Source organism: Aedes aegypti, chromosome 3 (assembly GCF_002204515.2).
Source record: "Aedes aegypti strain LVP_AGWG chromosome 3, AaegL5.0 Primary Assembly, whole genome shotgun sequence".
NCBI classification, from domain to species: domain Eukaryota; kingdom Metazoa; phylum Arthropoda; class Insecta; order Diptera; family Culicidae; genus Aedes; species Aedes aegypti.
The window spans coordinates 16,062,232-16,089,885 of NC_035109.1; the positions used below are offsets into that span (position 1 = coordinate 16,062,232).

Here is a 27,654-nt window from a genome sequence, read left to right on the forward strand (position 1 = left end):
AGTTGATAAGAAGAAGATTACAGATTTGATGAGCCGTGACATTTTATGTTTTGAACGGTTATGGCTTGCTTTGGATTTTGATGGTCGTGTAGAAAGATGTGAATGTAGAGGCGGTAAATGTTTGCTCCAGTACTTTTCGCATCCCTGCACGGGACAATGTCATTCAAGGTAATAATATAGAAGTGCGTTCAGTGTGATGACACTCGGGTTAAAGAAAATCGGGGTTTCGAATCTTCTCAAGAGAGTTCAGATACTTAAAGAAGACATGAACCATTAAGCTCTGCAGGTTTTATGATTTTAAAATCAATGAAACCAAATAATAACGCATTTTTTAACTTATCTTAACCGTATTTCAAGTACTGAGGCTTTCTCTTCACGAGTTAGCTTGAGAGTATTTGTCCAGGGCTCTTATGTGTTTGTGTAATCGAATAAAACGGGAAACTCAAATGAAAAAAATGATATTTGTGCCAAAGCTAAATGTAGTAATGTATGCTACAAATGGACTCAAACGTAATGACAGTGGTCTAGAGCTCTATAGTTTGACCAATAGTCCATTACTCAGTGATTGAAATTTAAGTTCTATGGCAGTACAAAGTTAGTCGGAACAGCCAAAGGGGTAGCTAGTTAGGCTATAAAAATATTGTTTGAATAATAATAATGTCACAAAAAAATGGCTCCGTAATGCCTTACAGCGCTTTTGCCTCTGAAAAAAGAAATCAATTGTGAAAGACTTTGGCGACATGTAAGTGCAACGTGTCCTTGAAATTATGTGAACATGCTTATTGGTATTAGACTGCCTGATTAATCTATATGAAATTAATGTTTTCAATGGTTACACCTCGAAAAGGGCATAACTCCCAATTTTGTCTATTTTCCCATTCAAAACTGCACCAAAAGGTAAAAAATTACTGAACAAACCAACTTTCAACCAAATTTTGATAGTTTATTTCTTTTGATAATCAGGGTCAATGAAAACCCGTTTGAATTGCTCAGATTTCCTTTGAATTGGTAGAATAATATAATCAAAAGGGCGTAACTTCAGAACGGGCCCAACGATTTTTTTTTAAATTTTGCCCAGACATGCAACTTACCTATAGGAAATGACTGGTGAGCACATATTTGATGGAGATGTTTTTCTGATAATAATGGTCAGGGGAGCACCGTGATACACGCTGCGAACTAGACCATTCAAATTGATATATTTTACCTTGTGAACGGTTGAATTTTCTTAGAGGGTTCCTATGTATTTCGATAGTCCATTTGCTACCAGAGTGTAGGACTCTCCAGTTGCGATGTGCAACGACCTGTTACACTCTGCGAATATGGTTCGATCGGCTTCGTATCAAAATCTAAACACTGGTCAAAATCATATAAGTAAAATGATTGTGGTGCTTTCTCTTTCAAGGTTATCACTAGTAACTTCGACTGAGATGCACTTATCACCATTCTAGAACAGAGTCACCTTCGAATTTCAGCTTTGCGTTAGATCACGAATAAACAAGCTTCACACAAAACATTCTTTGGACATTTAAATAGATTAAGAATGTCTCTTATACAATGCGGGTTAAAGAAGTTTCATCCTTGGCATTCATTGGCAAAAGATGAATTTTCGTTGATGTGGACCATCATTCTGTTCAAAATGACTTTTTCAAAAACTTTACTAATGTAGGAAAGCATGCTGATTTCATCCGGTATTATAATTGATACCGCCTTGGCAATTTTCCATGTGGGAGGAGAATAACTATGCCGACTAAAATCATACATGAATGAATATGAATGAATAATAGTTTTTCTCTGTAAGTTTTTTGATGAGGATTTAAAATATTCTATCATCGGTCCTCGAGCCATACAATTTTTTGACTTAATCGTATCGGTAGCAAACATATTGATATGAATTTTGATATTTTTGACAGTATCAACACGCAAACGCAACAACCATTTTTATCGAAAAAGTTTCAGAAAGGTTGGGCAAGGCCTGTTTTAAATGATATTTATGATATTTCAATTTGTCAAATGAAGCTGAAATTGTAAATGCCGGGCTGATTTTGTTTGACGCTCTTTATGCACGCAATGTTCACCATGGTTCGATGCAATATCAAAGATCACAACTTGTTGATCTTGCTCTGTAATTACACAAATTGTTTATTCAGCCAATTATTGTTATATAAATTCTGTGGCTCAACGCAAACTTTGCTTAGTTTTGATCAGTTCTACGGGTTTAGTTGAAGTATCTCTGTGAGTGTCTTCCGTTTGGTATTTCACATTTTACTTAGAATGTATCATCAAGTTTTGAAAAAATTGAAGTCATTCTAAGGTGAATTGGGAATCGGACACACATATAAGGTTAAAGTCAATATTATACAATAAATGAGTTGCAATGCACTTCGCCTTTAAGTTTGTCCTGATATATTTTTTCACATCAGTTCCGTTCGGTGCGGTAAGTAGATCAATATGTTTACAAGTTTAAGTTTATCTAAAACAATTACAGATGTATGAATTGACGGTCGATTCATTCGAGCCGGACCCCAACATTGATAAGGATTACATCGTTCTGAACACATTGCGAGTGACCCGAAAACAGCGTAATGTCTACGCCATAGTCGGGTCCTTTGAAACCTTTCAAAACTGGGGCAATCAGAATATTGTCTACTATACGATATCATCGGCTGACAAACCTGGTCCTCCAATAATGTCCGGTAAGGCAGGGTTTTGCGATGTCTTCAACATGAAGCACGAGATAGTGGAAAAGGTACGGGAAGCTTCCGACATGCCACCGATATGCCCTCTGCCCAAAGGGGTGTACAACATTAAAAACTTCGAGCTGACGGAGAAAATGCTGCCGCCAATGATGCCACAGGGTCAATACGTGGTCCATGCCAAGATGAACAACCATGAGGGAAAGCAGGTGCTGGCATACAAAGTATTTGCAACCGTTAAGTAAGGGCTCTACATATATTAATGTATTAAATTTTATTCTAAATCCAGTCAACGAACAAATGTGCATTTTTATTTTGTTACGTCGAATTACAGAAAATATGCCAAGGTTGTACCAATTTTCAAACCGAACAAACATCTTGCCAAAGTTTTAGTTACAGTCTTGCTTTAAGCTTTCAAATCTGATCGAAACGTGTAACGAATTTGACTGGGTAAAAAAAATAAATTCGGCAGTGTTTGGCATGAAGGTTTAATTATAAAATTGAAAAAGCTCGTTTTCCAATACACGTTGTTAGAATAATTCAAAATTATTTGTCGATTCGAACACTTTAGGGTACTTATCAGAACTCTAAGTCTGACAAACTTCTCGTGAGAGCTTGTGTTTCTCAAGACAGCATTTTGGGACCAATACATTGTTATTACCGTCGTGCGGGGTGACATTAGGCCATAAGGGTAACTTTGGGCCAATATTTTTACAACAAACTACTACTCGAATAATGAAAACAATGTGTCAATCTTCAAGAATACATTACAAATAGCCAATAGATGGTCTTAGATTAGTTTTACGACGTTCCTACTAGCCGTGAGATGCATCGAAAGAGACGGTCAAAGTCAGCCCCTAGGCCCAATGTCACCCCGCACAGCGGTACAATAAAACCGCGTCAGTCTGTATTATTCTGTTGTCGTTTCTGTGCTTGTTATTTTTTACGGCTAGCTGGCAGGGTCTGGCCCCAACGCATTCTGTAAACCTTGTATGGGTACCTGGCCATTCTTCCATCGCTGGAAATAAATTGGCTGATGAGCTAGCTCGCGATATAGCATCGCATGACTTCATTGGCCTTGAGCCAGCTATTCCAATTTCGAAGTGCTGGATGAAGCTTCAGATAAATTCTTGGTGGGAGGAGGGGGTCGAAAATTTCCAATTTTAGCGTTACGTAATAAATGGACGCTGCCTTATGCGATCTACCCTCTTCAAGGGACCCCACTCCTATTTCCTCCCATCTTTCCCTTCCCTTTCCTCTCCCATCGGGTAGATGATGAAATAGGCTCAAATATGGCGATGGCACAAATCTCCCAACTGGTGGGGAACGTGCCTTTGGAGCCGGCCTTCTGATACCTGATACCAGTGCTTGTTTTTTTTTACAGCTAGCTGGCAGGGCCTGACACCAACGCCCTAGATTTCCGGTGGATCATTCCCCCTAAATGATCGGAGGGCCATAATGTACAGTTTGGCTTAGAGTCCTTCTCTGGCACTCGGACGATAATCAGCCACCCCTTATATGAAGTACAGACGCTCCAGGCTTGCAGAAGCAAATCCCCCCTTCCCTGTCAGCATACGGTCAAAGATCCCACTGGGTTTGGTTACTCTATCATCCTTAAGGTTACTTGTACCCCGGCCAGTACCGCGAGGAGACATTTTGGGGGGACTGTGGAAGTATCCCGACCTGAACCACACAACAAGATTGTAACATATTCCAATCAGCAGCAGTTAAAAATAACAGAACTTGATATAATTTTGTTATTAAGATGGCTTTGTTCTCAACTTGTTATATTTCCAGTAACACATTTATAACAAAATTTGTCATATTTTTGACATCGCTTGACAAGTTTGTTGCAAATAACATCCAATGTCATAAACAGTAACATAGTTTGCAATAATTTGGTTATATTGTAACATCTTTGCAACACATTCTGTAATGATTTTGATATAATTATAACAGGGTTTTTTATATTTTAGTTCAATTTGGAGCCAATTTTGTTAGAATTTTTGTTATTTTAACTACTAACAGTACATGTTTTATAACAACTAGTGATATAAAAAAATCGTATCAGAGGAACACATTCTGTTATAATCTTGTTTGTTCCATCTGGTCGGGATGTTATTCATTTATTATTATCCCGAGTATTTCAGAGCAAATAAAGGTTACGGGGTAGATAAAAGTAGGTCGGGTCAGCCAGAACTAGAGATGGGCAAAATTTGCGCATATTGAAATTAGTTTTCTATTTTAGAGAAAACTTTCCGATTTACGGTTCAACCAAAAACTACCGCAACGGACCTTACTGCTTTCACTGAAATATCATCAATTAACTTAAATGATATTCCGACAATCCTGACGGTTGTTTTCCAAATTATTTTTCACTGCAAGCATGTTATGATTAGATTAATTGAACTATTGACAGAATGCATTTTAAAGTTCAAAAATTCGTCATCGTAATCATCGTCATCATCGAAATTTCAAAAGCAGTTTTCCTGTTCAAAACTATACATTATTCGATGAAAATGTGTTCACTGTGTTTGAACGGAAAAACTGCTTTTGAAAATCCCGAAATCAATGCCAGATCCTGTCTCCTTAAGTGTTCAATAGAACTTCGACAGTTGCGGCTACCGCAGACCGGAAAACTTTCCTAATAACCGCAAAATAAACGATTTATTGTTAAACAAATTTCAAAATGAAAATATAAGTTCATTAATTGGGCTTCCCTTTGCGCGCCAAGCTTTGTCCGTCCGTGGTTTATACTTATCCATAAAATCCAGATAAACTTCGAATGAACGGAATGATTGAAACGAAGCGACGAGGAATCACCACTCACACAAACACATTACCACTACCATTCTCAAAAAAGAACTATGACTCATTAACTCACCACAAAGAACTAGTTCTTTTGAACCGTTCGCGAACGGTTCGCCCATCTCTAGCCAGAACAGCGGGTACAGAAAAGCAGCACTCCCGAGACAAATGGTACCATACCGAAGGGAACGGGGATGGCCCCAGGAAGGCCGAGTGTATATGAAAATAAGATTCAGGAACGTATGAACAACCTGTAGAGGGGCCACTCATGACGCAGAGAAATGTGGCATTGCAGTAGAAAGAGGTGAAGCGACAACGAGACAATGCTCAACAGCGACACCACAAAAAAAAAAAGATTCTGCCAGCCTAGCAGAAGAAGACAAACTTTTTAATTTGTTGAAAAACACCAATAGATTTTAGAGGAACGGCTGCCAAAAGCTATGCAATAAAGACCAGAGAACGGGAAGCTGAGCGTGTGATGATTTGGCCTAGATTATACTTCTGTACGTAAAATACGCAGACTTCAGTGGGCTGGTCACTTAGTGCTGTAGGCAGTGGAGGAGGACCTGGCGACCTTAAACGTTCGGGGCAACTGGAGAAGTTTCGCCCAAGACCGACGAAGATGGAGCTCTAGATTACGCTCGGCAATGGCGTGACGGTACGCTGTAGCCATCAAGGTATCAAGGTAGGTATACTCCTGTCGAACCGGAGGAAACAGATGTGGAGAGTGTAAGAGAGAGAACGATTCAGAGGGTTCAGACGGAAGCAGTTGGAATGAAGGTTCTTGGAGGCAGGATCGATGACGAGACCAGAGTGTGAGAGACCACCTGAACCGGTTAGAGAAGTAGAAACTCAGACAGTTAGCGTAGAGAATTTCCACTGTTAGCTCAACAAAATCGCTGAGTTAGAGGGAGTTCTAGAACGACAGCTGCTGAGGGACATACAAATCCTCTTAGAAGGCCCCGTATCTGACTGATTCTCACCCTCCTGGACGATTTCAAAGATTGTCCGACATCCGAGAGGCTCAGTAGGATCTGGATTGCCGTATACCTTTGAAATGTTCAATATTTTCCCTCGCAATGCCTCCGAATAAAATCATTGATTCTGTAAAATCTTATGTTGAGATATTTCACTGAAAGTTCTTCTGGATATTTCTTTGTAAACTCTTTGAAATTATTCTAAGAAAAAAAAAAAAACAAATTCTTTTGCAAAGTTTATCAGAGGTCTTTTAGAAATATTTCCAATATATACCACAAAATAAATCAGAAGTTCTTCAATGGATTTTGTTTTCTGGAAATTCGGCTTCAAATCTCTAGATCAGTGCTTCCCAAACTTTTTCAACTTTCGCCCCCTTGAGGCCAATATTAATCTGGAATCGCCCCCCTGATATGTGATTCAAATATTTTAATAAGGACAAAAAATGACTTCGACGCGCATATCCAAAGAATCATAATACAATAACTATTATGTACATTTAAAAATATTTTCTTAAATATCGGTAGCCTGGACTGTAAATTAAAATATCGATTTTAAAAATTTCTTGCGTACATTACAGGCTACTGATTTAGTCTGCAAAAGTTTGGTCCAGTTTCAACTTAACAAAAGTAATGTGGCGCCTTGTGACGTAGTTGGGGGCGAAGTTCTCCAAAACTGAACCAACACCATTTATTTTTACATGAATATGTCATATTTGGGTGAACTGCAATGATTCTGTTCGCAATGTTCGTTTTTGAAAGATCTCATCCCGTGAATTGTGGTTAATCTGCTATTTCTTAAATTACTGGAATAATTTTCAGAAATTGGGAGTAATAAATGCCTGACGTTTCTAACGCTTTTCTTTATCCAATCCAAAAACCTTCAAAATTATATGAAAATCCATAATGTTTTTCAACTCAATTATCCGTTCAATTTATCAAAAGGGTGTTTTTATAACACCAAGAAAAACTCGAATTTTTCGGACGTTCTGGAGGTATAAATCCAACGCATCTCTGAAATTTCTTCAAATCTATTTATAAATAGGATTTTTTTTTTGGCTTGGCATCGCTGGAACGCGATTTTTGTAGGCTAAATTTTCCAAAATTTGTTTATAAAATAATTAAAAACATCACAAATGGTACTGTAGATTTTTTTTTTTGGAAAAAGTTAAATGCCAGAAATATTAACTTCCAAATATTAACTTTCAAATCTTATTCAAAAAGCTCAATGAATAACTCAAATATGTTGTGTTTGACAATCATGTAATGTTGTCTAAAATAATTTTAAAATGACCATGATTAGAGATATAACAATCTAAGGTAAAATAGTCCTAGAAATATTTGAGTTTGGAATTGATTAACCATCAGATGTGTGTCCTCCAAAGGTTATGAGCAATTATTTTCAAATGCTCCCATGTTAGCTTTTTCGCCCCCTTTCTGGATTTTTCGCCCCCCAAATTCTGTTCGCCCCCTTGAGTCTGAAAATCGCCCCCAGGGGGGCGAATTCGCCCACTTTGGGAGACACTGCTCTAGATTATACAAGAATTACATACGAAATATGTTTTCGAAATGTCTCTTGCCTTCGAGTCTACAAAGGAAATTTTAAATAAATTTTAAGTTTAAAAAAATATCAAGAATAAGGATTTGTGGGGCCCGTTGCGGGTTTGATTCAGGGGCCCTCAAAATTAAGGTGTACGCCGTTTAAATACAATGTGCTCGTGTGAAATCAGCTGTTGAAATAAATGATGAAAACATTTTTCTTAGTGTAATCATAGAAGTAACCTCAGAGATTCCGTTCAATTCCTCCCATGATTATTTCAGATTTCTTTCAAGAAAATCATAAGTACTCCAGGAATGTATCTAATGATTTTACCATCGTATTATCGTATCGTATTATACAACTATCATTTATATTTCACCCATGCTTGCTCCATAAATAGGTCCTAAGATTCCACCAGGAACTATTCTAGAAGTTTTAAGAGATATTTCCTAGAGATATCTTCCAAGAATATCCTCAGTCATATTCCCAGAAATATCAAAAATAAAAAAAACATTCGTGAAACTTTTCAAAAATCCGCGACATATTCCAGAAAAAAGTTCCAAATCAATTTCAGATACGATTATGGGCCCGCACAGAATAAATTTCGAATAGGTATTAAGGCTACTTTAATCATCAATACCTTTGACCAGGGGTCACCAAAGTGCGCCCTCATGAAGGTTTTAAGCGGCCCGCGTAAGGATTTTGAAAAGTAGTGTGATGTGGCCCGTAAGCTGTAATTACTTGGTGACCGGGGTTATATTAGATTGTTTTATCAACTGATTTTGGAAAACTTGTCCTTCAAACAAGTCTGAAAATTCTAATAATTATCTGGACTTTGTGAATAAGCCTTTATGTATCAGCTCAGAAACAGCTTTCAATCTGTCTATGGACCTATGCGTCAAATTTCAAAATTTTCTTTGGTTGTACGAGGGATTTTTTTTCGAATCTCCTAATATTGATTGGCTTTGCGAAAACTGTTGCTTTCTGCTTGTTGATGTCTTTTAATTTCTATCGAAGAAACGTTTTTCCTAAGTTACATGGGCGCTTAAATTGAATAAGCAATTCTGGAGTTCAGATTTTGTCGATAATATTGAGAGATTTTGAAAGTTACGGGTACTTCATGATAATCCAGATGTTTGATCGCTTCAATGGTTTCTTATGGGAAGAGAATGGGAGAACCCAGAGATTTCATCTTTGTGTTCATATTGTGTATCACGTCAACAGTTTTCGCGGCGCATACCACATGAATGTAGATCATAGCATTTACTTGTCATTCTTTCGGTGTCTTCTGGGTGATTATTCCAAATTGTCTAAGGAATGATCAAGAGTGTGGAATAAAATTCGGATTCTCGCTCCAGTCTACTTTTTGGATTGCTTTTGGAATCCATAACAACTGTGCAAAATTTCAGTTCGTGGATCGATCGTGGAAAATATAATTTGGCGCCAGCCCTTCAGAGTTAAGTATGGGATTTACTGTGGAAAAACTTACTTTTGCAGAAAACAAAATCGCCAGAGATCACCCATTGCTCTCTACGAAATGTATGAACACATATCTAGATTAGGCTTATGTTACAGTGATAAAGGCAATAGTAACGGATTGAGGAATAAAAAATTGCCAAACAATAGCGAAAGGTCGTTTCAAATCATTGAATCTTTCGAAAAAGCGCTTCATCCATTGGAACATTAGTGGCATTTGCTTACTTATGTTCCTGTAATAGTGGTTTACATTGATTTCCCATTAAAACTCACTATATTAGGAACGTCTCACTATTACTGGTGCAAACAGCGAAAAAGTTAAGGTTTTGATTGTTTTCTACTATTTCCAAGATTTTTTTTATACACATTCATATCATTTAACAAGGGCGATGATAGAAAAATAAACATAAAATGAAAATTGCCAATAACACGCCTGATACCGCACTATCACTATTATTAGGACTCACGCTACCACTTGATTAGCCACCCTAGGCATTTTTACGGTGAAGAATATTGCCGAACAAGCCATCACTTGTTAAAAAAGTTTTGAATAACTGCGAAAATCTACAAGTGTTTTCAAGATTTTCTGCACGAGAGTTTTTCGTGCAACATTCGGTAACGATATTTTTTTTGCAATCCCATTAGATGCCGTTTAAATAAAATTATTCATATCTTACGGCCCGCGCTATATTTTAAGAGCATTCAGGTGACCCGCATAATCAGTTAGGCTGAGGACCACTCCCTTTGACCATGAGACTCCGACACATTGCCGATTAAGATCATCTTCAAACTGTTTTTTTCTGCCTTGCTTCTAAAGATCAAATTCATGATATTAAATGAAATTCTTACCATGATTTGGGGGCCCCTATGAACTCGGGGGCCGATGTGGACCGCATCCCCTTAGGTACGCTACTGCTGAAGTCAGAAATGCGATAAAAAAAATTTATGGAGAAGAATTTAAGAAGCAACACTTTGAGGAATCTAAAAAAAAACAGATAAATTATAGAAGTATTGAAAAATTGCTGGAGTCCTATACGTATGTTTCCCGTAGTCATCCTTAAAAAAAAATAAGGTGATTCAAAAATTTCCTCGGAGATTCAAATTTAGTAATATCTTACATTACGGCAATGCTCTTTAAAATATCGCCAAAAATTTCGTGTTAAACTTCAACAGTTCTAACACAATAAATTAAAATAGTCCCTCCAAAAAAGTTTGTTTGGAATTTCAGCCTGAAGAAATATATGGTTTGTACATCAATCTGTTCGCTTTAGTATCGAGCAATACTGGAGTTCATGCAACATATTTTATAAAATATTAGATACAAATATCTTCAGTGAAAATTTCATCCGTTTAACGCTAATCATTTTCTATTACGAAAGACAAAGAAAAAATATAAATTCTTTTTGTAGGTAATTCCACAAAAACTAATTAAGCTTTTCTGTGAGATTTATCGTTAAGAAATTCGTAAAAAAGTTTCAGAAATTCTATGGTAAATTTTTCTGATTTTTCGACAGGAATTTAGTAAATCTTACGAATTTAATTTAAGCTGGAATGGTTCAAAAACATTTTTTTAGCAAAAATCCAAAAATACGATTATGAGCCCCGCATAAAAATTTTCCTTGTGTCAGTTACTTGTGAAATGTGATATAAATTGGATTTGGAGTGATTCGCAGAGTTATTGGTAAAGCACTCTAGAAAAACTATTAAGGTTTTCCTGGAATAGTTTACGAACCAGCAATGGAGAATGGACAGATTTCTAAATGTTATTTTATTATTGAAAGAATCACAGAATTAACATCCAGGAAAAAATATTAAGAAATTACTTATATCTAAAATAGTAGCTGATGGAATTTGTGTATACATTTTTCGAGAAGTTCAAGAATGCATTGTAAAATCCTTAAGTAAAATCGTTGAAAAATTTCTTGGAAAAAATCCCTACAAGGGTCGCTAGTGCTGTTTGAAAAAAAAAAATCTCGGGATGAAACTATTGTGAATTTTTGGAAGATTCCTAAAACGACATCCCAAGGAAAATAGTAATATTATACTCTGAAGAAATCCTTGTACAAATTTCTCGAGAAATTTGTGAGTATTTTCGTGGCAGAGTTTTTTTTAAAACAGTTGAAACTACTCAGCAAGCAAGTTTATAGGAATGCCTGAATTTTTAAAAATTTTCTAAAGAAGGCATTTTTGAAGCATAGAGCATTGAGACTGAAAATGAGTTGGTGGAGAGAAATAGGAAGAGACTGATTGAGACCATCAAGTGATTGGAGTTCACAGCACCGTGTAAGTTTGGACGAACTTACCCACGAGATTGTGCTCATGGAAGGTGCGAGGCTGAGTAATTAGCCTATCTATAAATGTTCGTCTTTCATACAGAAGGAAGAAAAAATGACACTATATGTACCGTTTTGATTCATATTATGGACACTTAGGGTTTCAGTGAAGTACAGCTAATCGAAACACATATAAATTGAATCGTTTTGTTCAAAACTTTAGCGTTATCGAGCCTTGCAAACACTTAAATTTCGAATGGTGGGTGAAGTTGACTTTAATCAATAAAAATGTTCGGCCTCTTCATGATTTTTATTCTAGCCACAACCACCCTTTTCATATTCCGAACACTTTGATTCGAATTCCGGATAGCTCTTGAAAACCACAATAAGAATAGTCGAATCATTGATTAAAGTTAGAAAGACGTCAAAACTAGATGAACATTGTAAATTTTCATGGATTCCAATGTAAAATGTTTATAAATAATAATCTTTCAAATTGGGAACTTTTTGATTGCACATTTTGAAAAATTTCAAGTGAAATCTTTCCCTTACAAAGCTTCCGTTGAAGCTGTCCGGGATTCGAATCAAAACGTTAGCTTTTGTCATTATGAAACTTGTCGTTATAGCGAGTTTCGAACGTACAGTTAAAAAAAAATCACAGAGTATTCGTTCTGTACGTTCGAAAATTTGAAGATTCTGCCTAATTTTTTTCCTACTCGATAGTTTTGACTACATAACTTTTCAACATATTCAACTTTTCGACCCCCTCAAACATCGCATGAAGCCAAACTTGAGTTTTATTTCATTCTAACTACCCTTACCGGGAGGAAAATTCATCTAAACCTAGCATCCCTCGCCAAAGGAGAATTCAAGGGAAAAGACATCCGAAATACGCCCGTCCATTCGTCAATAAAAGCAAACCTCGCATGGACAATTGATGCCTCCTCTGCGGTGCACCGGGTGAGAACCTTAAGTCGTAAAACCTGAATCCACTACTGACTGGTCGGCTACCGGACATTTCTTAAGATGCACGCTGCATGGAGGTTTACGACGGTTTAACTACTCGTTAGCTTTCACTTAAGAACTTTACGCCTTTTCAACGGCCTTCTGGCATGTGAGGGTGCATCCAAAGCAGCCGTTATGGATGGATGGATGAATGACAGTAGCGGAACGTTTTTATGATGCTTGTTCTTCTAGAGAACGACCACCGGGTTTGGGTTTGGAGCACACGATGTGACACGTGAGATGGCATTAATTCATTTCGACAGAGAGAGCAAATTAGTTAGTCATCTCAGGAGGCCTGTTTTCCGGAGATAATTTACTGCCTTATTCAAATTTGGGGCGTTTCGTACTAACGGCTTTCACGTGGCGATTTATGATTTATTTCTACCAAAAGCTACACAATACACACATAATCTATATAAAAAAACAGGAGCCTTCCTTAACCTTGAGGTAATTGAAAGAAGCCATGCTGAACATACGATTTTTCTAGCGATTTTTCAGCGATGGCCAATTATAGACCGATACAGATGCGATATTTTTTCTTGGTTTGCTTTGATCGGGCTTCAAAATTAATTGAGAACGAATTCTGCAATATAGAAATTTACATTTTTCGTGGAAATCACGAATTTTGAGGTGTTTTTTTTTCGAAAACAACTGTATTCTACAGTGTCAGGAAGGTAATTAGGTTTTGTATAGTGTCACCATGATGTTGAATCACATTTCATTTTGAAAAACAACCCTTAGTTGATTCCTAACCGTGGGGTGACAGTAGCGTCATACTCATCTCTGCTTCAATGTCAAGGAACGAAACAATCCTTAATTCAAGACATTTTATGGACAACCAAAGATGAAACAGATTGATCCCGGTTGATACGTAATAATTTTTATCTAAAAAAGCCACAGAGAAAAAAACACCACAATTGGGGTTTACCGACTATCAACGACAAAAAAAGAAACGAGAAAAACGAAATGAATTTTCCGCGATTATGCCAGGTCGCTTTGATGTGATTGAAAAGTGATGGGCTCAACCGGTGTCAAACGAAGGAAGCAAATCCACAAGGGGACGTTAAAAGACATCCAAGAGGTTCGCTTTTCGCCTTCTCAGAGGATTTCCTTGTCATGACGCTTCTAATTTTTTCTTCGATGGAAATCTGGGCTTGATCTGCCTTATTATTAGTCGCCTGATGGTTTTTTTTTGCCGGTCTGACTACGCCAAAGGAAGCAGCCTGTCAGGAAGCCAATTTTCGATCGTGTTTGTTGCAAATTTCATATGACTCAGCCGAACCGAGGCACAGCGGATAGGGGTAAGGTGGGTAAAACAGACACTTAAAAATTTGAGTTTAAATTTGTTGAGAAAATTTTCGTGTAGTTTTTGCAACTACCTACTTTTACAATTCTTAAAACTTTCTAAGTACCATTTCAAATTATTTTATTAACATTTTGTTAACAAAATATTATATTTCATTTGCCGTAGCAGTTCATATTTTTACAGAATATCTTCTTCTTCTTCTTTTCTGGCGTTACGTCCCCACTAGGACAGAGCCTGCTTCTCAGCTTCTTATGAGCACTTCCACAGTTATTAACTGAGAGCTTACTATGCCAATGACCATTTTTGCATGCGTATATCGTGTGGCAAGTACGAAGATACTCTATGCCCTGGGAAGTCGAGAAAATTTCCAACCCGAAAAGATCCTCGACCAGTGGGATTCGAGCCCACGACCCTCAGCTTGGTCTTGCTGAAAAGCTGCGCGTTTACCGCTACGGCTATCTGGGCCTTTACAGAATATATAACGCATTAATTGTGGTAATAGAAGATTGCAACGATCTTTGGCTAAACTGCCCATAACTGCATATCTGTAACATTCGACAAAAGTAGGCATTGGGTAAATTGAATACAAAGTGTGCATTCTATGGCAGTATGGGAGGAAACTAAAAATTCTAAAAATTACCAGGAACTCAAAAGTGCTTATTTGAGGCTGATATTTTGTGCAACTCATATCGCATACTAGGTGAATTGTCAGAAAATAATTCTGATAGAAATTTCATTGCTATTGCATAACGAGGCTCATTTATGATCTCAATGTGACTGTTATGCGGTTATAATTACCAATGTGACAAAACAACTTGGTATTTTTTTCGAATTTTCTAGAACAATCTCACAGATTTCAGAAAGTTGATCGAAAGTTTTTATCATTTGATCCACTCTCCTCTTAATTGTCAAAAATGTCGAATGTGACTGTTATGCAGTTATGGGCAGTAAATTTATAATAATTATATTCGACATTTGTTCCAATGTTTTAACAATGGATATTCTATGCAACTAATTTGTACTTTACCAGGGAGGGAGCTTCAGATTCATTTTCAAAATTTTATTTTGAATCCACTGCAGAGCTTTTTTTTCCTGGTATTACGACAGCTAATCCATATTGGTACAGAATACAACATGGCTGGCGTGAAAGTTAGTTTGAAGATGAAACGTTTGTTCTTAAGACAAAGCATTGCTTTTTGTTAATAGGTGGATAAAGATATTGTATGACTCATTATGTTGGTTAATTAGCCATTCTTCCAAAAGGTTTATGGCTTCTTTAACTGGAATACAAAGAAATAAAGCTTTATTATTAAAATAAAACATAATTTTATCGTCTTAAATACCACCAGACACCTGAAGTTGGCTTGCAAACTCCCGAGTGCTGTTAACTGAACGGCTTTCAAAAGGTTTCGGCATGGATTGGAATTGCCACTTTGCATTTTGTGTGTAGAAGACCCTTCTGCAGATATTATTACTCTCATATTATTTCCAGGTTTGTGGATTTTTGGTAAGCCTTTAATTCTTGGTAGAACAGGATTAGTTACTTTGAGGTGGCCAGTGTTATCTCCAAGTAGCGCCTTACATTCTTTTAAAGTTTTTTATGCATGTCTCACCATTGTGGGGAGTGGTGCGACTCTTTGCCTATAGGGACCAGTGATTATTATTCATTCATTTGATTATCATAATCCTCTTCATCCAAAATAACTACTGAATTGCCCTTGTCCGCTTTTACATAGTATACTGGTTTCTCTTGAAGTGCTCTCAAAACTTTTTCCTCTGCACTAATCTCTTTAAATCTAATCTCACTAATCTCGATTAAAATTTGTTTACTTCTAATAATTTTTCTGTTTCATTTCTAGCTATTTCTTATAACTGTATTGGTATTGTATGTGTGATGGCGCTTTCAACAGGGTGTACGACGTTAGGCATATACACGTTAGGCATATATACATTAGGCATAATGGACGATTGGCATAATTTACAAAATGAAAATTGAAACCTTAGATGCGATGATTCTTGTGGAGGGCTTCAGAGATCAAACGTGTGTCCTTGGAAATGCAGTTGTTCCATAGTTGTGAATCCCTTTCCAATTTCTTGATTTAAGGTGAAGATGAATCGAAGCCAAACTTAAAATTTTCAAGAGCACAAATCTGGAGAACCGAACATCAGAGTGAACCAGTGCATCCGTTTAAGCTGAAAAATTAATCGATTGGTCCCTAGCTGGTGGTGACCAATCGATTATGTTTTCAGCTTAAACGGGTGTTCGGTTCTCCAAATTTGTGCTCTTGAAAATTTGAAGTTTGGCTTCGATTCATCTTCACCTTAAACCGGATAAAATGATCAGCATGACAATGTTGTACAGGACCATAAGCTTTGTGGTAACTTCCGTGACCATAGAGTAAACCCATCAATTCCCGAATCTTTAAGTTTACTTTCCTTCCTTGTCCATGAAGTATGATCGTGCTCGTGTATTGTGCACATATAAGAATTCAAAATGACTTCTTTGGCAAAGCAAGCTTTTGGCAAATAACCGTTGAAGTACTCCTAGAAAACTAATATAAGAATTGGTGTTAAGGCGTAGTTTCAAGAATAAGAACGACACTGCACACGACTTGCTTGTTACTTGTGGTCCGGAGGACCACCTTTGTGTCTCAGACACTGGCAAGCTAGAGCACGGGTCCTGGGGCTCTCAAACTTATTTTCAAACTTACGATCGTGTGTGTGTGTGTATTGTGATGGGTGTTGGGCCGGCCGGCTACGCACTGCTGCACCCCGAGCTAAAGACCGATACTTGGCTCTCGAATTAATCTGGAGTGTCGGGGAATCGGGAGCTAGCATGGGCAGGCTAGCGACACTGGTGTTGGCCACGGCTGCGATCTGCTTGGGCTGGGGACGGTCGTCTGCCTCGACCAGCCACGTGGGGTGAGGTAGGTTAGATGATCTTGAGGATTCCTGTGGTCTATCCTGGTGGGCCATGGAGCTATCAGGTTGGGCCTCAAGGCCTGAAGGCCTCAGTTTAGGATGCGGCTTTCTAAGTAGAGTTACATATTTCTCAGGAGCACAGAAATGTACTGACGAGCCTCCAACCAAACCGTCTCTCAGCTCATAGGAATCCTAGTGTGCTGCGCTAGAAGGAGGCTCACGAAAATTCTAAAAGCGCGCGCTAGGTGATGTGCTCTCAGGGAGACTCGTCTCATGCGCTGCTCGGCGCTACGGCGCACCATCGGTATCCAAGTTGTGAAACAACTGCTTAGTAACGAAGAGCCTCTACAACTATTTTCGCCTCATTATATAGGTGTCTAGATGGTCTACATGATATGGTCAAAGACTCACGATCCAAGAGTTACAATTTCAATTCTCATTGTAAACTTTTGTAATCACTTCAATTATTGCGCTGAATTTTAAAAAGCACATATGACGGAGCGCATGAGACCGCAGTGAGACACATCTCAAGAAAAATGAGGCGGACCAAAAAAAAGTCTCACAATGTACAGCGCGCCTGTGCGCTTGCAAGCAATGAGGCTCCTGCACCTGAAGCACACAGTGCGTGCAATGCACGAACATTTGGGCAAATTGCACGAATGTTCACGCGAACTGTGTAATATGTGCACGATCTATTAGCAAACATATGGACCGATGCACGAGTTCACTAATTTGCAGTTTGAGCGGTGCCGAATTCACTCGTTGCCATGGTCACATAAATAACACGGCACCGCTCAAACGTCAGATAGTGAACTTGTGCATCGGTCCATCGTGTGTGTTCGTCGAACTTGCGTTACATAGCAACCATTAAAAGTTGTGTAGTCATTCGCCATGATCAGACTGTCAACTCAAAACATTGGTGTCGGAAAAGATTTTTTTCAGAGATCCCTCCAAGAAGATCTTTTAATCGCAACCAATTTCTTTCAGATCGGCTCAGATAGGGCAGCTGGAGCAATTCATCTAGGAATTCTACTAGGAGTTCCTCTAGGATTATTCCAAAAAATCCCTCAGGAAAATCTCTACTGAGGAGGAGTTCCTGCTGAAATCTCCAGAGACTTCTTCATAGATTGCTCCGGCAATATTTTTAATGAGATTCTTCCAAGAATTCCACCACCAGCTGGAGCAGCGATTCCATCATAGATTCATCCATGGATTTCACAGGTTTCTCCTGAAACTCTTCCGAAGATTGATTGAAGGGTTCCTCCAAGAAAAAAATTCACAAGGATTCTTGCAGAGTTGTCACAAAAGATTTCTCCAGGAATTCCAACAGCTTTTCTATGATTATGAAAGATATTGCTCCAGAAACTTCACCATGAATTTCTCCAAGGATACTTGCAGGGTCTTCCCCAGGTAATACTCTCGAAGTTACTCCAGGAATAATTCCGGAGATTTCTTCAATATAGAGCAATATTACAATCACAGGACGCGACGCGAGACAGGGCACAACACTTGGTTCTTACAAACGTTAAAAGGACATATAAATCACCTTTTTTTGGGCTTGATGCTGCCCATCATCAGGACGATGTCCAACCTGATGATGGGCAGCATCAAGCCCGAAACCGGTCGTTAAAAAAAAGGTTATTTATATGTCCTTTTAACGTTTGTAAGAACCATAAGTGTTGTGTCCTGTCTCGCGTCGTGTCCTGTGATTGTGATATAGTTCTTACGTTGCACAAAACCGAAAATAATGAGTGATTGCTTCATCCCTATTAGGAATTCCTGCAGAGCTAATACAAGTAATTATTTCACGAATTTCTTAAGAGTTTCCTTCATGAATTCTGTCAGCGAAATCGCTACAGGATCTACTCCGAGCATTTTGTAGGTAATACTCAAGGTTTTGAATATACATTTTTTTCCGAGGATTCATCCAAGAATGCCTGTATAAATTCCTCCAGCGATTTCCCCATAAATTCCTCCACTATTCACATCCTAAATAACCTCAAGTATTCATCCAGGGATTCCTCCAAGATTTTTTCCAGACACTCATTTTCTGAAGAGTTTTTTCGGAGATGCTTGGATAAATTTCTGAAGCAATACCTGGATGGATTCCTGTAAAAGTATCTGGATGGATTTCTGGAGCATTCCCTGTCTAGAGGAACCTCATAGAAAAAAATGAGTAAACTCTGTAGGATTTCATGGAAAAATACTTAGAGGAACATCTGGCAGAGTCTCTGATTAAATATTTGAAAGAACTGAAAAAAAAGGATTCTTTCCAACTGGGTGTTTGTAGTTGATTGATGAATTATCACTCTTTTGATTACGAAGTAGACCTTCAATAAAAGTATTCTACTTTTAAGAACACACAATTTTTTGAGAGGTAATTGTTGTAAATTAACCCGCGTAGAAGCATTTTTAAAAATAATTCTAATTAAAAAGTTGTGATTAAAATTTCCTCAAATAAAATCCGGGTTGTTCGCATTTATTCTTGTTTACAGCAGATCCAACTTTCGATCGAATCCTATTCGTTCGAATCCACGGCCCGCTTGAAGAAATCCAGAAAAAATGTCCTGGGGTTATCCATTACTAATCCACTAAAGACAAATGCCGGGATTTTCAATGACAACATTTCATGGATAAATCCTTGGTGAAAACTTTGAAAAAAAAATATCTGATATGAGCGTTTCCCAGATTCTGACAATCAGCCGATGCAGACAAGCGGCCAACCTGTCCGGGCCCATCTTGATGAGTTCGGCTCCGATACCATCCTTGCCAGCGGCCTTGTTGTTCTTGAGCTGTTGAATGGCATCCTTAACTTCCCCCATCGTGGGAGCTGGTTGGTTTCCGCTGTCCGCTGTGCTGACGTAGCCATCGCCTTCGCTGTCCTGACCTTCTGTGCCTGTGTTCTCTGCGCCATTCAGGTGTTCATCGTAGTGCTGCTTCCACCTTTCGATCACCTCGCGTCTGTCCGTCAAGATGCTCCCATCCTTATCCCGGCACATCTCAGCTCGCGGCACGAAGCCTTTGCGGGATGTGTTGAGCTTCTGATAGATTTTCCGCGTTTCTTGAGAACGGTACAGCAACTCCTTCTCTTGGCATTCGACCTCTCAACACAAAGATGTGTAGAAATATTGAACCAAAATTTAAACGAGTTCAAAAATTACAGAGCGTTAGACTTTAAATCCATTTTTCTCAAAATATGAAAAATGTCACTTGGTCCACTCTGACTTAACGCCGGCCATATCAAGTGCAGTTATAATTGTTGATACAAAGTATCAACATTATAATACTGTATAATATATGGGGTAACTCATTAAGTTACGAGCTTTTTGATCTATGCTATGAAAATTCTATTAAAACATGATGTTGCGTGCCATAGACAGAAACATATATGGTTATAACCAGTTTTTTATCAATTACATATGTAAAAAAATTTATAAAACTTCAAACCCGGTTCAATAGACAAGAAAATGAATGTTTTGATATAAAACAAGCAATTTAAAGTCGTTACAAGTCATTTTTAATCACTTGCAATTAGTCAATAATTAAATTAAGATCATAACATTTTGTTACCGCTCGGCTGGTTTTACAAGCCCAAGAGATTTTTCATTCAATCTCTCAAATCAAGGTGAAGACCACAGCGACGTAAAGGGTCTAGCGATTGGAAGCTCGATACGTGGAACTGTAAATCTCTCAACTTCATCGGGAGCACACGCATACTCGCCGACGTGCTGAAGAACCGCGAATTTGGCATCTACCACAGCTGTGGAAACACGCATGAGCTAGGAACAGCTTTCATAGTGATGGGTGATATGCAGAAGCGCGTGAACGAGTGGTGGCCGATCAATGAGAGAATGTGCAAGTTGGAGCTCAAAGGCCAGTTCTGCAGCTTCAGCATGATAAACGTGCACAACCCTCATTCCGGAAGCACTGATGATGATAACGACGATTTTTACGCGCAGCTCGATCGCGAGTACGACAGCTGCCCAAGCCACGACGTCAAAATCATCATAGGAGCTCTAAACGCTCAGGTTTGCCACGAGGAGGAATTCAGGGCGACGATTGGAAAGTTCAGCGCCCACCGGCTGACGAACCAAAACGGCTTACTATTAATTGATTTAGCCGCCTCGAAGAACATGTCCATTCGAAGCACCTACTTCCAGCACAGCCGATAGAATCACAAATCGACCACGTTCTGATTGATGGACGGCACTTCTCCGACATTATCGACGTCAGGACCTATCCAAGCCCTAACATCGACTCTGACCACGTCTGGTGTTGGTTAAACTGTGCCCAAAACTCTCTATCGTTGACAACGTACGGTACCGATGGCCGCCCCGGTATGGCCTAGAGCGACTTAAGCAACCTGATATCGCAGCTGCATATGCGCAGCACCTCGAGGTTGCATTACCGGAAGAGGGTGAGCTAGATGAAGCTCTCCTTCAGGACTGCTGGAGAACAGTGAAAGCAGTCAACAATGCAGCTGAAAGCAACGTCGGGTACGTGGGACGGACGAGAAATGTAGGCAGATTCTGGAGGAGAAGAACGCAGCGCGGGCGGTCATGCAGCAGCAAGGGACCCGGCAGAACGTGGAGCGTTATAGACGGAAACGGCAACAGCAGACTCGCCTCTTTCGGGAGAAAAAAGCGCCGCCTGGAGGAGATGGAGTGCGAGGAGAACAGCTGTGCCGGTCTCAAGAAACACGCAAGTACTGTCAAAAGCTCAACGCATCTCGCAACGGCTTCGTGCCGCAGGATAAGGATGGGAACATTTTGATGGACGAGCGTGAGGTGATCAAAACATGGAAGTAACACTTCGACGAACACCTGGATGGCGTTTAGAGCACTGGCAATGAGAGATGCCTTCGCCAGTATAGCGGGCGATGGAGACCAACCAACCCCCACTTGAAGGGAGGTTAAGGATGCCATTCACCAGCTCAAGAACAATAAAGCTGTTGGTAAGGATTGTATCGGAGCTGAACTCATAAAGATGGGCCCGGAGAAGCTGGCCATTTGTCTGCAACGGCTGATAGGCACAATCTGGGAAACAGAACTGCTACCGGAAGAGTGGAAGGAAAGGGTAATATATCTACAAGATAGGCGATAAGTTATATTGTGAGAACTTCCAAGCGATCACCATTCTAAATGTGGCTTACAAAGTATTATCTTCCGTCGGGAAGCTCACGAGACTGATAACAGGAAGTTAAGGAAAATCGTGTGAAGGTTTCAGGCGAACATTCCTGTTCGTTTGGATTCAGCTGGGGACTACGACAAGGTGAAAGACTTTAATGTCTGCTGTTCAATATTGTGCTAGAATGTGTTATGCGGAGAGCCGGGCTTAACAGCCTGGGTACGATTTTTACGGGATCCAGTTTATTTGTATGCTTCGCGGATGATATGGGCATTGTCAGCCAAACATTTGAAAAGGTGGCAGACCTGTACACTCGCCTGAAACGCGACGCAGCGAAAGTTGGACTGGTGGTGAGTGCGACCAAGCCATATACTTTATGCTAGTTGTTGGGGCCCAGTGCGACAAGGCTCGTCTAGCTAGCAGTGTTACGTTAGACGGGGATACGTTCGAGATGGTCGATGAGTTCGTCTACTTTGGATCCTCGCTGATGGCTAACAATAACGGTAGCCATGAAATACGGAGGCGCATCATCAGTGGAAGTCGGACCTGTGTGTGGCGGTGAAGGATGAACCACGAGTTCGCCTGACTCTACGGTGAATCCAGTGTCCAGAAGTTGGCCAAAGCCTGAAGGAGGCAGGCAGAGCATGTTGCAAGAATGCCATCCAGCAACCCTACAACCCTGTTTGCTTTGGATCCGGTCGATACAAGAAAGCGTGGAGCGCAACGCGCTAGGTGGACGGATCAAATGTGCGACGACTTGGCGTGCGTGGGGCACAACCGAGGATGCAGAGATGTATCTACGATTCGTGTAATGTGGTGTGAAATGGTTAATTCATTGTTATCTGTTTAGATGTTAATTAAATGAACCAATAAATATAATACACACTATCGGAAATGCATCGACAATGTAAATTGTTTTATTTTTCTAAAATATTGCATTTGTTGCCAGTGCTACTTGAACTGCTGAACCGCTTACCTAACGATATCCATAAATTAAGCACTTCAGCTTGGGCTACCAAAGCGAAATATAATGCATTTATGAGTACCTTTCACCAGAGCACCCAGTAATGAAGTTTCCAATTCATGGTTTGTGATATAAACGATGTGAAATGATTGTTATTCCCTTTCTTCACCATGCCTTCATTCTGGTTAAAGTTGTCAATAGCGCTGCAATCAATTATTTCTATTGCAACGGTAAGTGTTGAATAAATGATAAGAAAGAAATACGGATTACATTGTTTTATTGTTTTTCAACAGATCGAACAGACCCCACAGCATATCTCATTCGAACCCAACATTAACTGGGACCCTCAATGGATTAGTTTAAATGCGCTGAAGTTGTATCGCTCAGACGAAACAAAGCCTGCGAAACTAATGGGAATGGTTCACCTAAGACGACCCTTAGACCGAAGCGTGTTCTACGATTCTAAAATCCATTAAAAGTTTAACAATAAAAGTTTTCCCTCTTACAAAAGTTACATGGGTGTGTGCAGTTTAAATGATGCGAAAGAACCGTTCACTGTTCATTTTCAGAACAAAACGGATAAATGCCCATTTCCAGAGGGAAATTATAATGTAACCATGTGACATTTAAACAAAATGGTTTCTCCTTTCCGGATGATTATTGGATTAAAATGAAGCTAATCGATCCCGAGTCCGTTCAACCTATTTGCAGTTTAAGGTTGAAGATCCTTGTTCCAGGAGAGCGGGAGGTGCCTCCGCCATATGTTGACAATGAGAAACATCTGCGACGAGATGATCTAACTCCATTTCATAGTAGACAATAAATGATTTAACAAGAAAGCAAAAATAGATAATGTTTATGTTGTCATACGATAGCTACCTCTTTCAAACAAAACATCAAACTACAACATCAATCTTTGCGTATACCATTTGAAATGTTCATATTTAGTTCGAGGATTTCATTCGTTGGTGATTTTTACAATATGTTAATTCTTTCCAAATGTTATTTATCGGTTTTACCCTCTTATGGTGCTGATCTTACCTGCACTTTCAATGGTTATACACAAGAATGATGACATATGATTGTATTTATTTAACACTCAATCCTACCTTAATGTATCATCGGGCGATCTCATCAATTGCTAGATTGTTAGCCACTGTGAGAGAAACGTTTTAAGGTTAATTTGACATGCAAAATTATACAATATATAAAAGAAAACCTATGGTGTTGGTTTTACTCCGCTTTCCCCTGTGACTCAAGCAGACAACCGCATTGTCTAATGTGAGCACAGGAAGAGATTGCATGCCGAACAAGTGTAGAGCCCGGGACAATAAGGTAACAAGTCCCCCGAAAAAAAGAGGTTAATTTCCGTTTCAACGTGCCTATATTGGGTAAAACTTTTGCCACTCGCTGTTGCACCCCATTTCGGTTGCTGCCGCCAATAAATATTCTTTTCTTCTGGGCCGGGGCAAATTTTCCGTTCGCCGCAAACGTTGGTTTCGAACTAATTTAATTAGCTGTTTCCTGAGTTTTTTTTCGTGCAGAGAGGAAGTTGAATTTATATTTTCAAACGAAATGTATTATTAAGCCGTGGATATGTGAACTTTATGACAGTTCGATTTAGTGGCTGCGGCAATTTCGTGTGTCATCGCTGTTGAGATAATTGGGATAATTCGTTTTGCCGGGTGAGGGTTCTAGTTTACGACTAGAGTAACGGAAATTCCTCCAAATATGCGATTCTCCTCTAATAGTTGGGTATTTAAGACGTACGAACCTTTGGGCACCACAAGTGGTAACATTTTCTCGTCGAATTTGAAATTATTTATGGTGATATCATCCCTGGGAAATGGACATGTACCTTTCTCGGGGAAGTTCGATACATTTCTCAAAAGAGGAATGAAACTGTCTTCAGAATCAAAAAAGTGGCAGAGTGGTTGTTCGTTTCTAGCAATATACTGGTTGTAGCCAATTCCGGCGGCGTTTTTCTTCGAAACTTCCATCAGAATTCGTGCTTCATTGCCCATTGATTTACGGATGCTTAATGTACCAGATATTGTGAAATTGTTACGACCAACACGAGTTATGCGAAGTGTACCAAAATCTACCCTTTCCGGATCTGTTCGTGAATCTGGAAACATGGACTCGATAACGACATCGTAGGTCTGTGGAGATTTATATTATTATTGACACTTTTTTACTATTATAAAAACTCTTACCATTGATAATTTGAAGCAAAGTGACGCTAAAAGAAGCGGAATAAAATGAATGTGTTCCATGTTCAGCACGATGTGAATGATCTCGAAGTAAATAAACGGTTTTAATGTCGGCGAACATGTATTTTTCGACGGTCGAGCAAATATCGGATAAGTTATATCATGTTTTACATGCATGTTGATGGCAAATACTGTTTTAACATTTCCTCTACAGATGAGATAATATTCAAACACTCTGGACATTGAGCTATTATTCTGAGTTCTAGCATAAGTAATAAATTTAGTGTTCGGCCACAGGTTAAAATTATTAAAATTTTCTCAGTTGAAATCTCAGAAATATACTCCAAACACAGCATTATAATCAGCACAATTTCCAGCCCAACAAAAAAGGGTAAAATTTTCGCAGTGGTACGAAGGACTCAATATTTCTTTCGAGAGCTTCTCATACATCTTCACCATAACTCATTCTATACCAGCGATTTACAGTTGCTTGACATTGAGTTTTTGAATATGATACCACTTACTCTACCTCGTTGGCAAACATGCAATTAAAAAAAGATTCAAATTTTTGTAGGACAACAAGTTTTGAATTAAAAACTGCTATATCCATTTCACGTAAAAACGTATTCCAAGCTGGCAGCACCCGCTCAGATTTCAATGAAATGTAGTGAATGTGTACATGTGTGTTTGTCCAGAATTTCTCTGAACTATCATTTGGAAAAAGCCAAACTTTCTAACCCAATATTTTTCGAACTACTGTTATCAAAAAAAGGCAACTTGTAGATAATTGTTTAAATTTTTGAATAAAAATATTGATTTTCGAATAAAATTTTGTCTCTGGATAGATATTATTTTTACTACCAACCATACATCGCGAGATGCGCACTTTTAAGGAAACAAAAAGGTTTTCAAGCAAAAGCTTTTTCTTGTCTAAACAAGTGCCAGTCACAATTATTGGTATTGTTATAGATGAAAGGTTTATATGATATGGAATCTTTCAAAAGTGATGATGGGAGGACTTTCTTTCTTAATTTAACGTAAAATTTGAAATTGTCTTGGTAACTAATGTGAAACAATTTTGTAAGTTGCTTAGAAAAATTCGATAGCGTAGGATAAAAATGCAAAATTAGATTTTTACGCGACCTCCCTTATAAAGGCTCACGATTCCCCAGGGAGTCACGATCCACAGTTCAGGAAATTATGGTCCTATCAGTTTACTTCAAATTATCGAGAATAGGGTCCTAAAGCCCTGTCCCAATTTTAGTGCCAAACGCTTAAGTTTAGGCCAAAATTACATGTTCACTTACATGTTTTGTCACACCCTTTGGCTTTAACTCAAATTTTTGTTTTACGTGTCCCTTCCGAAATCTCAGATAGGAACAACCCCAGTGCTAAAACTAAAACCACTGTGGTGTTTTTGTCGACTAAGCGAACGTCAAACATAATCATAAGTGTCAAGGTTCAGTTATGGACCCAATTTTTATATAGAGCGATATTTAAAACTGAAAAAGCAATAGATGGCTCTTTTTCAGTGGTAGTAAAAACGAAACCCTGAAGTAAAGAAAGCACCACGGAAGATGAACTAAACACAAAAAGCTATGTATTCACACTACACTTGATTTCTAATCACTACTTTTTTGATCCAGTTTGCTAATTGCAAGTAATTTACGTTTTTCATTATTTTCCATACGATTTGACAGTTCTCCGACTACCATTCTTCCATGCGCTTGTGTTGAAAGTTTGAGAAATTGGAGAATGCAGCGAAGCGCGATCAGAGGGAGGAATACAAACAACAGTGTCGTCGCTCGGCGGCCAGTGAAAAAAGCTGAATGTTCGAAAGGTTGTTGCCTGTATTTTTTACCGCTGGTGCCAACTGTTAGCATTTAAGAACGAAATAAACAGTCTTTGCCCTATTGAAGTTCAAATAGATATAGCCGTTATTTGAGCGGGAAAAATTGCCGAAGTAGTTACAGTTACATGCTTTTTCGTGTTTTTAAATAAAAACAAGATTCCATTAAACGTTTTAGCACCCTATTCCATGTGAAAATTGCCAACGAGTGGTCACTTCCCTGAGGGCACTGATTCTGTTCTGCGGCCAGGTGGTTTCAAGTACCTATAAGCTTAAGAATTTCCAATCGTCATCAATGAATTGGAGCTGATACTTCATGAAGTTTGATGAGACATATGTGTGAGTTTGCACCAAGTCTAAAATGGCCATTTCCAGGAGGCCACTTTCCTGAGGGCACCTGATCAATGTCATGTCCGGGTGGTTCCAAATAGAAAAGAAAAGATTATTTGCAATGATCATCAATGGATTGGAGTAGACAGTTCATGAAGTTTGAGGGGTAAA

The 27,654-nt window shown here is 38.8% G+C and overlaps 1 protein-coding gene and 2 long non-coding RNA genes across 5 annotated transcripts; 2 read left to right on the forward strand and 1 right to left on the reverse strand.

The window, feature by feature from the left end:
- Positions 1-2,198: 2,198 nt before the first annotated feature.
- On the forward strand, positions 2,199-2,997 carry LOC5568042. 3 transcript variants are annotated; one of them, XM_001651925.2, is made up of 2 exons: positions 2,199-2,437; positions 2,489-2,997. In XM_001651925.2, exons 1-2 carry the CDS (start codon positions 2,378-2,380, stop codon positions 2,939-2,941), a joined length of 513 nt encoding a protein of 170 aa, XP_001651975.1. In that variant the 5' UTR covers positions 2,199-2,377; the 3' UTR covers positions 2,942-2,997. The 3 variants fall into 3 exon arrangements, with proteins under 3 accessions (XP_001651975.1, XP_021706752.1, XP_021706753.1); XM_021851060.1 differs by having other exon boundaries at positions 2,199-2,432; XM_021851061.1 differs by having other exon boundaries at positions 2,217-2,235.
- A 20,105-nt stretch (positions 2,998-23,102) lies between these two features.
- Positions 23,103-27,262, forward strand: LOC110678388. Its single transcript, XR_002501557.1, has 3 exons — positions 23,103-23,321; positions 23,385-25,251; positions 27,005-27,262. It is a non-coding gene; the product is annotated as an uncharacterized LOC110678388 (long non-coding RNA).
- Positions 24,159-25,403, reverse strand: LOC110678387. The gene is made up of 3 exons (XR_002501556.1): positions 25,308-25,403; positions 24,311-25,253; positions 24,159-24,247 (listed from the first exon to the last, which is right to left on the reverse strand). It is a non-coding gene; the product is annotated as an uncharacterized LOC110678387 (long non-coding RNA).
- Positions 27,263-27,654: the final 392 nt, after the last annotated feature.

Coding starts and splice junctions, on each gene's coding strand:
- LOC5568042 (XM_001651925.2), top strand. CDS start 2,378: ATGCACTTCGCCTTTAAGTTTGTCCTGATATATTTTTTCACATCAGTT. Junction 2,438..2,488: donor CATCAGTTCCGTTCGGTGCG/GTAAGTAGATCA, acceptor AAACAATTACAG/ATGTATGAATTGACGGTCGA.